This window comes from Hibiscus syriacus, unplaced genomic scaffold (genome assembly GCF_006381635.1).
Source record: "Hibiscus syriacus cultivar Baekdansim isolate YM2019G1 unplaced genomic scaffold, ASM638163v2 tig00019080_pilon, whole genome shotgun sequence".
In the NCBI taxonomy this organism is placed as follows: domain Eukaryota; kingdom Viridiplantae; phylum Streptophyta; class Magnoliopsida; order Malvales; family Malvaceae; genus Hibiscus; species Hibiscus syriacus.
The window spans coordinates 47,988-58,027 of NW_024062461.1; the positions used below are offsets into that span (position 1 = coordinate 47,988).

At 35.5% G+C, this 10,040-nt stretch overlaps 1 protein-coding gene across 1 annotated transcript; it reads right to left on the minus strand.

The window, feature by feature from the left end:
• Positions 1 to 1,214: 1,214 nt before the first annotated feature.
• LOC120209517 (probable E3 ubiquitin-protein ligase RHC2A) lies at positions 1,215 to 4,284 on the minus strand. Its single transcript, XM_039208509.1, has 2 exons — positions 2,764 to 4,284; positions 1,215 to 1,622 (listed from the first exon to the last, which is right to left on the minus strand). The coding sequence occupies exon 1, from the start codon at positions 4,196 to 4,198 to the stop codon at positions 3,092 to 3,094; it is 1,107 nt and encodes a 368-aa protein (XP_039064440.1). The 5' UTR covers positions 4,199 to 4,284; the 3' UTR covers positions 1,215 to 1,622; positions 2,764 to 3,091.
• Between the last annotated feature and the right edge of the window lie 5,756 nt (positions 4,285 to 10,040).

Below are 10,040 nucleotides of genomic sequence, written 5' to 3' on the forward strand. Positions count from 1 at the left end.
GGGGGGGATGGATGCATGCAAATTGCAATGCATGGATCTGGTCATTTGTGTCATATGAATGTCAAAGAGAACACGTGGCAGTTCTATGATGATTTCACTATTAGTAGCAACCATTTGAGGAGATCCGAACTTGTGGGTTGCAGTTCATTTTCCTCATTTGCCACATCACCTTTCTCCAACTTTGTTTTCCCTTACTTGCTAGGATTTATTATCTGCTACTTAATTTTGGGTACAATTTAACCTACTATGTTACATTATAACATGATTAAGGGTGTGTATATATATATATATATTAGTAAAGATAGAGTTATTTAAATATTGAGAGGAGTAAAGATGAAATTAGATCAAACAGTGAGAGAGGTCAAATTGCTAAACTTCATAAATTAAATGGAGGTCTATTAGTTATTTAACCTTAAAATGTAGGAGGCAAGGTCTAATTCGATTAATGTTTGAATCCAAAGGGACTTAAAATGCAATTAGATAATGTTTTTGAAAGAGTACTAAGTCCCTCTTTAGGATGTCAATTGTGCTCGGTAGATCCATGGCACTATCCCCATGCATTAAAATTATCATGTTCCACCATTCATGTCTCGAAACTCACCTGATTCCCATTATATTCATCACGCAATTCATTTCATAAATAATATTTATAAATATCAATTAAATAAATATAAAGTAATTTTTATATAAATACTCATCACTCCAACTCCAATCACATACATAACATTATTCTCATTGTCATACAAGCAATGTCTTAGATATATCATAAATGTCTTCAAGAGTTTTCAAAATTATTAATATTTTTTTTGGTATATCGGAGAAATAGGATGATGCTGTGCAAGCGAGAAATTAACGAGGTGGGTAAAAATGGAGCAGGAACAAAATCATATTTAAACTTATCCACCATTCAAGGCGGGTCTAATTTTTTTTCTTGATCCCGTCCCACCATCCGCATCAATATTTACCTACTCAAGTGCAAAATGAGACAATTTTCCTCTCATAGCCTATAAAACTCCAAGCACCGCCAACTCTACTTGATACAACGTTGAATAAGAAGTATTTTTGGATAGCGGCATAGGTCCATGAGATGTTATTCCTATCTCATTTCATCTTTATACCAACTTTCTTTATAATCATGGATAAGAGATTCCAATCCAAGAGCATCCTAAAAGCACACCACTTGTTCTATTATATCACTTCTGAATCATAAATAGAAGGAATGAATTTCTTCTTATTATAGCCTTTTTCAACTTGACTCGGTTTGCCTTTACAACGAGCACGTTGTGCTTCTCTTTCAGGGTTCACCACCTTCAAATTCAGCACACGAGATAAAAGCACAACACTAACAATGATGGGGTCCTTTACAAAGCAAAAAAAAGAAAAAATGCTCAATTAAATATTGAGTGACTGTTTTAGACAATGTTGCAGATAAAGTCTGCAAAGATGCAATCATATATCCTATAATTACTCGGTCAAAAAATCGGAACAAGGTTTCAGATTGTGAATGTTACAAGAGACACAGCAGGTCCTGTGCCAGGGTCGCAATTCAGAATGTGTCTACAGATTTGTTTGCTACTACACTACAAGCGGCTACAGTCCATCAGTAGTTGGAACTCCAGATTCTGTAATATAACAATAATCTAACACAAAGTCACAAACAAGTTGAAATGGAATAGATTCTATGCTGCCAAACATTACATCCTAACATGAGAACCTCATTTCACAGGAAGCATGATGTTCAAGAAAGCATTGAAAAAAAAATAACCCAAAATGATATGCAAACCACAAGCCATGGTGAAGAACTGTTCCTCGCAATTCAAATGGATTCTTTATATAGGCATTGTATGGTTAAATCATCAATCAAATTTCCAAACACTTTACACATCACCGACCATGATTCCCACAGGAAAATAAAAAAATGTAATCATAAACACATTTTAGCAGGTCTTATGATTTGATAATTCCATGAAAATCAAAGAAAAACTTTACGATTACAAAATACAAAGCATATACAAAAAGATGCAAACGACACATTGCCCTAAGAAACTGTTATTGAAAAGTACTAGGAATGCAACATGGTACAATATGTATGCTCCTCAATACCATCTACCGTGTTTTATTTCTAAATTCGTATATCCAATGAAGAAGGCCCTCTCACCAGCCATCAAAGTGAAGAGGAAGAGAAGGGAATTCCTTTTTTAAACAAACAAGAAAATTCTTTTGTAGGGAAACAGAAATGCATATTGTAATATTCATAAGCAGCATTGTCTAAGAAACAAATTTCTAAGGCATATAGTTCTTCAATAACAATTAATTTCACAAATTAAAGCCTTCATTTTAAAATCAGAGAACAAACAGAAGCAAAGGCCAGTAGGACCCCTTCCCATCATATCAGTGTAAATTGTAATTGTTTAACAAGGTTAAGATAGTATCCAAGCTGTCCAACCAATAAATACACTGACTTCTACTTGTCTCTATCCACATCTACATTAATGATCAAGCTCCAATTGGTGCAGTTCCACATATATGCACAATAATGAAAAATTTAGTGCACAATTAAAATTTGCGGAATCCATCACATGGTTAAGTAATTCAAACAAAAGATAAACCAAGTAGAGCAGTGGCTGCAGGTAGATTGGCTTCGAGTTAAGTAAACAACAAAAACAACATAAACGACTTAAGAACTGCAATAAACAACAGATTCCTGATAATAAATACATGCAAGTAATAATGAAAATCATAAATTATGGAGACAAAACTTACTAATTGAACTTTTTTAGGCGTAAGATCGATTTATATGAGAGGTTAGTAACCCAGCAACCACTAAACAACCCCACTAGCCACAAAACTTTCTCCTTCATCCACTTCTTCTGCCTCATTCGTGCACATAACAACTCATCAAAGCTTCTTTCTCTTTTGACGGGACTAATGCTTCATTCCTTCACCAAAAGTGTTGTTATTTACATCAAAGTAAAACCATACAATCTACAAACATCCCCTTCCTTGAGGAAAACTGCAATACTATAGTATTGGATTAAATGGGAAGGAAAGGTTAACATAACATTGAACAGATGATACATTCAACCACCGTTCAATCCTCAAAATCCCATTCGCTATCCCTTCTGGACGACCTCCCAAACACTGAACTCGATCTACTTCTCCTTGTAAATCCAGAATCTGAGCCCGAACGCGAGGAGCTCCTAAATCTTCCAAAAAAAGAAACAAAATTCCGGAAAACACGTCCTAATCCTCTACTCTCTTGTGACCTTCTCCCACTAGGCGCCCACGAAATCCTTCTGGGAGCACCCGCATTATTTAACCCACCATCCATCTCAGTAAACACTACGGGAAACTCCCTCTCCGCTGCTCTAGTTCCTCCGGTAAACCTCCCCACAGCAAACCCACCTCCCGGTAACCTCCATATGGTTAATCCCACAGCTTCTTCATCTCTAACAGCATCGTTTTCCACTAAGTTATTTCCGTTATTTTCTGTTGGCAATTCATGGCGGCAAACGGGGCAAGAGTTCCGAATAGAAAGCCAAGGTAAAATACAATCTGAATGGTAAATATGCTTACAAGGCATTTCCCGAGCTTCGGAGTGGAGCTCGAATGGCTCTTTACAAACTGCACAATGAGATTCCGATCTTACGTGGCTTCCCACGATTTTTATCACCGGCATTGATTCAATTGCCGCTTTGGAGGCAGGCGGTTGGTCGAGACGGCCAACTCCGTTGGCTTCTAATTGAGATAACTGATCAAGAAGCCGATCAAAACCTGACCCCATTAAAAACTCCGACATGCTAGCAGGCAAGGGACGAAGACCCGACCCGGACCCATCTTCGTAATAAAGCTCCAAATTTCTATTACCTCTCTCGGTAACCATGCCATCGGCATCAGAGGTTGGTCCACGGAGGACAACAACAGGATTGAAAGGGGAGCGATCGCCAGCGTTCCGACGAGTTCGACGGAAATGAGGAGTGGTGCTGGGCCTTGGGCTGAGGGCGGGGCTTGACGTGTCGGAATACATGGCGGCGGCAGGGAAAAGATGGTGGATGGGAGATCGAGAGGGCGTTTCGATTTCTTCGATGAATCCTCCGCCACAGTCGGGGCAGATGTGCGAATCTTGGGTAGATCGGAGCCGGATCCGGATGAAGCGGTTGCATCTGTAGCACCAATAGGGAGATCTAATCGATTCCATATAAACCCGAAAAAGATTGTCAAGAAATTAAAACGTGGAAATTGAGAAATCAGAGGAATGTCAAAGAACCCTAGAATTAGAGAGAGAGAGAGAGAGAGATGATAAAAGGCGAAAGGATGCGTCGTCATGCGTGGAAACGTCAACGGTATGAGCGCGTGGTTGCTACGCTTTCAATTACTTCTTTAACGGAGTTCCGTTGCTTTTTCAGTTTTATAGTTAACGACGTTAGTGATCTCATAGGAGAAGAGAGCAATGTAGACCTCTAAACAAACCGAACGTTCAATGAACTGTTTATTTATATTCGTGTATGTTCGTTTATGTCTGTTCGTTTATATTTAGTCAAATCTTCATACCCATTTAAAATATTAAGATCTAATCGTTAATATTTTAAAAGTCAAATAATTTTAAGCTCAAACCAATTAAACAAAATATAAATCATACTCATTTAAAACTCAAATAATTTTAACTCTCAAGTTGTAGGTTACAGTAGAAACTCTTTAAATTAATACTTGGTAAATTAATAAACTCTCTAAAATAATAAATTTGTCAGGTCCCGACTTGGGCCAATGTAAAAAATTGAAAAACTCGATAAAATAATAAGATAATAATTTTTCGTGAGATCTCTTTATAATTTTCGGTCTCAAGAAAATCATAAATTAATAATTCATAGAAACTGAAAAAAATATATTACACTCTATTGAAATATGATTCAATAGTTGTTTGTTTTCCTTTAAAGTTCAAGTCTATTTGGAGCTCATTATTAATTTAACTCATCTCTTGCAACGTAATTCTAAGAGGCATAGACTAATTTTCCTTTTTGTTTGGTATGTACAGTATAATTACTTAAAAACTTTTTAAATTAATAATTATTAATTTATCGATAAATTAATATCTCTCTAAATTAATAAATTTCTCCGGTCCTGACATTATTAATTTATAGAGTTTTAATTGTATATTAATGAATAATGAATTTTATGTGGTTATTGTTATTGTTTACATTTGTTTATCTTGTTCGATTATGTTCATTTTTTTTTATTTTTACTCGTTTATTGTGTTTGTTTATATCTGTTCATTTATATCTGTTTATATTCATTCATTTGTGTTCGTTTATCATTTAAATGAATGAACATGAACGAATGCGAAAAAGCTACATTCCTTAACGAACGAACACGAACACGAAATCTTGTGTTCGTGTTCGTTCATTTGTTCGGTTAAATTTAAACGAACGAACATGAACATACATCGTTCGTGTTCGATCGGTTTGTTTACTGACCTAAGGCGATGACCCCTTTAATGGAAATTTGTACTTTTGACCAATAATTCAATTTAGTCCCTTGTCATTCCTTTATTAATGGAAAATTCTACTTTCGACCCTTCTAAAATTTAATTGTTAATTATCCCCAAATGTTTTTAAGTTAATATTATAAAATTTATAAAATTTGAAGAATCAATTTATTTTAAATTATTTTTTCAATTTTGACTCAGTAGAAAGATTAAAACCATAATTATGTTGAAATTGTTTTAACAAAAAAATTGTAAAAGAACTAAAAAATAAACTACATGTTTAGTATCTCAATTATCATTTTATTTTGTTTTAATCATCTAACTATGTTTTATTTTAAAATCATATATGACGTTATGATTTAGTTTCATTTTGATCATCAGTCATTTAAAAATTAAGAAATATAATGTAAGTACTTTTGTAAATTTCTAACTGCGAGTGATAAAAATGAAGCAAAAACGTAATATTAGGTATTATTTTTAAACAAAAATTAGTTGGATGAACATAGAGGAACAAAAGTGACAGTGAGAGTACTAAACGTGTAGTTTATCCTAAAAACTAGAAGAATTATACTAGAATTATTGGGCTTCTTTAAACCCAAGACAACATAGTCAGATGAGCCAATGGATGGATCCAATCAAAATACATGTGGAAACAGCAAGAAGATTGTTGCAATTCGCTCAAGATGATTGAAAACAGTTCCACTCAGGTAATATATCTTGGTGAGTCCGCTAGAAATGAAAAAATCTTCACAAACAAGAAGATCAATATTATGCTAGACAAAATGAATTTCTTGTTGTGGAAACAACAAGTGCTTTTAACAATTCGAAGTCATCGGTTGGAGAGGTTACTCAATGGAGGTCTGAGACCACCACCAGAGAAGGTACTAGACTCTGAAGGTAATCTTGTTGCTAACGATGATTATGAAACCTTTGTTGCACAAGACATTGTATTAGCTTATTGGTTACTTTCAACCATTAGTGATCACATCTTACCCCAATTTGAGGGTGCTGAGACAGCAGTTGATATATGAAAGATGGTGCTTCATTACTTTGCAAATACGTGAACTACTAGTGTGATGAGCTTGCACTGTAAGATACGGTCCATCAAGAAAGGTGATGACATCATGCGATTGTATCTTACTAAGATCAAAGAGGTCTGTGATGCATTAGAAACATGTGGGAGTGCGATTTCAGATCTGAAACAGATATCACACTGAATGGTCTCCCATTCGAGTATCAGACTTTTATGGCAGTGATAACTGCTAATAAAGATACATTCTCTGTTGATGGAATTAAGACAGTGTTGGTTGATGCAGAAATGCAACTGAAGGGATTTCAAACTCAGATGCACATACTGATGAGTGTGAATATAGCTCGTGTCAAACTGGCCAAGACAGTAGTCGTGCTGGTCAGTATAATAGGCATCCTCAGTATGCTGGAAGGTATGGAGCCAGAGGTCGTGGGAATCCGAGGCTTCAATGCCAACTGTTTGGCGAGACCGGGCACTCTGTAGGTCATTGTTAGCACTGGTTTGATCAAACATTCCCAGGTGTGTTGGCTGATAAAGGTGAAGCAGTAGAAGCCCATCTTAGTGTTGTGGATGGTTGTCCTTCGTGTAACATGGGTGTACATGTTCAGGCTCAAGTAGCTTCCACCAGTGCTGATTGATGGGTGGTTGACTCTGGGGAAACGCAACACATCACGTCGGATGCCACAAAGCTGGTGAATAGTTTTGACTATACTGGACCATGTAAATTGGTTGTAGGAAATGGTAACAACCTAGATATTGTTAAATCTGGTTGTTTGGTATTGTCTGCTAGTTCTCGAGCTTTGTTTCTTAATAATCTGCTGCTTGTTCCCTCCATCACTAAGAATTTGCTTTTTGTGTCGAAGTTTGATAGAGATAATGAGGTTCATAGTACTAAATTGCGGCTGCAAAGCAACGTAACGCCCGCATCATAACGTTTTTGAAGGTTATCGCGATGCAATATCAGTGCAACGCGATAAAGGAACCGCATCACGATTGTTGCGGCAAAAAACCGTTTCATAACACCGCGACACACTATAAATTACGCCGCAACAAAATTTAAATTATCTGAAATATAAAATTACATAGATAAATTGTTCTAATTTAATTCTTAAAACTGAATTCTAAATATATATCATTAATAATATTATAATAATTATGTTTAAAATTAGTTACTTAAATTTGAATTAATTAAATTATTTATTTAGGTTATTTTAAAATTAAATTAGTTTAAATTTAAATTGAATTTTTCTCATATCTAAAATTGATGTGATTAATTTTAAATTAAATTTTTATATTAACATTAAATTTAGGTTATTTTAAAATTAAATTAGTTTATTTATATTAACTTTAGTGATATTGTTTATACGTTATTCATTAACATTATAATTGTTATTACTCATTGTCCTGTATGATAACACTTTTATGGTTTATATTTGTTTTTCATAAATTTTTATTTTCAAAATAAAATATTAAAAGAGTATATTTTTATTAGTATATTAAAAATAGCTGTAAAATATATAAATTTAATATTTTAGACGTATTGTGATTTTTTAAGAAGAGATTACGCCTCCGACAACCACAACACGTTACGTAACATCCGCAATATCCGCAACCGCGACACCACAACCACATCCGCAACCACAGTTTGATACTATAATGAGGTCTTCTTTGAGTTCCATACGAAGTCGTGTTTGGTCAAAGATGAGGTGACTGGGCATGTGTTGTTGGAAGGACAAGAATGCAGTGGTCTCTATCATTTTGCTGCTGAGCTAGATCATGTGAGGAGTTGTGATCTCGTGGACGTTAAGCATTCTAATAGTACTAATAAAATCTATGACCTGTTGCACATGAGGCTTGGTCACCCTGGTCATTCTATTCTTGTACAAGCTTGTTAACAAGTTGATGTTTCCTTATCAAGATAATAAAACAAAATAGTCATTTTGTATAGCTTGTAGAATGGGAAAAAAGTCATAAAATGCCATTCAATAAATCTACAACGATATATGATCAACCTTTTCAACTTGTTTTCACAGATGTGTGGGGACTGTCACACATAGCTTCGAATGGATTTTGATATTATGTGTCTTTTGTTGACGCTTGTACTAGACATTGTTGGGTGTATTTGCTTAAGTTTAAGGATCAAGTCTTTCAAACGTTTCAAATGTTTTACAATATGGTAAAGACTCAGTTTGATACTATGATAAAATAGGTGCAAAGTGACCGGGGTGACGAATATAGGCATGTCTCAGTGTGGCTAAAAGGTTTGGGAGTTATTCATTGGTTGTCATGTTGTAACAACCCGGAAAAATTTGTAGAAAAAAAGTTATTATTAATTAAGATATTTGGCAAAGTTTAAGGATTAAATTAGAAGTTTTGAAAATTTAAAGTTCATTTTAGAAGTTGGAGAAAATTCAATGACCAAACCCTGAATTATACTTTTAAATGTCGGTAGACTTTTCTTTTAAATGAAATGAATTGGTTTCTGCGTGAAAACACAGAAAACAAATTCATAAAATTTCATTTCCAGCAACCTTCTTTCAAGTCTAATCCCGACGCCGTCCGACCTCCGATTGTCAAATTGAAACCACAATCGGGTTCATCTTCGACTCGTGAACCAAACCCAATAAACCAATTATAGCGAAACGTTGCCAAACGACGTGAATTTCGAGTCAAAGTCTCGACGTTTTTTTAGCACCACCGCCGAGAAAATCTTAAATTTATTTTCGATCGTTGATCGGTTTTCGACACCTCTCGCACCATCGTGTTCCTGGTGTCGTTCCGAGTACGAAGGTGTTGTCCTTGTCTCCGTAGGCGGCGGCGCGTGTGGGAGGTAGAGCGGTCAAAGATTCGACCGAGTTGAAATCGAGCTCTCCACCGTTCAAAAATTTGAACCGAGGTTGGTAAGTGACTCAAAATCGCTTAAAATAATTTTTAGAATTTTTTTCATGAATTAATGGAGACCGGACGACGCCTCACGCGCCGCCCCTGCGCGTGGGGAGCTACGAACTGGTTGATTGCATGTTTGACCGGCTTGACCGGTCTAAACCGGTCTGGACCGGTCCGAACTGGTTCGACCCGACCCGTTGATCGACCCGACCCGTTAACCTGACCCGGTGACATTTTGGGAATTTTTTTAAAAACAGTGACATTTTGGGATTTTTTTTTAAAAATAGTGACATTTTGATAATTATTTTTAAAAATAGTGACATTTTGAGAATTATTTGTAAAACAGTGACATTTTGGTAATTATTTGTAAAAAAAGGCGATATTTTTGTAATTTTCAACGGTAGACTATTGAACCCCTTTGACCATAACTTTGACCGGCTTTAAACGGTCATTAAACGACCTTTGATTTTGTTCGAGTATACCTATTCTGACATTTTTCGACGTGCCGAATCTGTTTCCGAAGTCTGTTTCACCAAATTCGAACCCGAAGGCTTCCAAATCATCAGTCAAACCCGTTGACTTTAATTTTGACCAAGAATTTGAATTTTTAAAAAGTCATACTTTATGTTTTTCGACGTCCTG

Coding starts and splice junctions, on each gene's coding strand:
- LOC120209517 (XM_039208509.1), bottom strand. CDS start 4,198: ATGGAATCGATTAGATCTCCCTATTGGTGCTACAGATGCAACCGCTTC.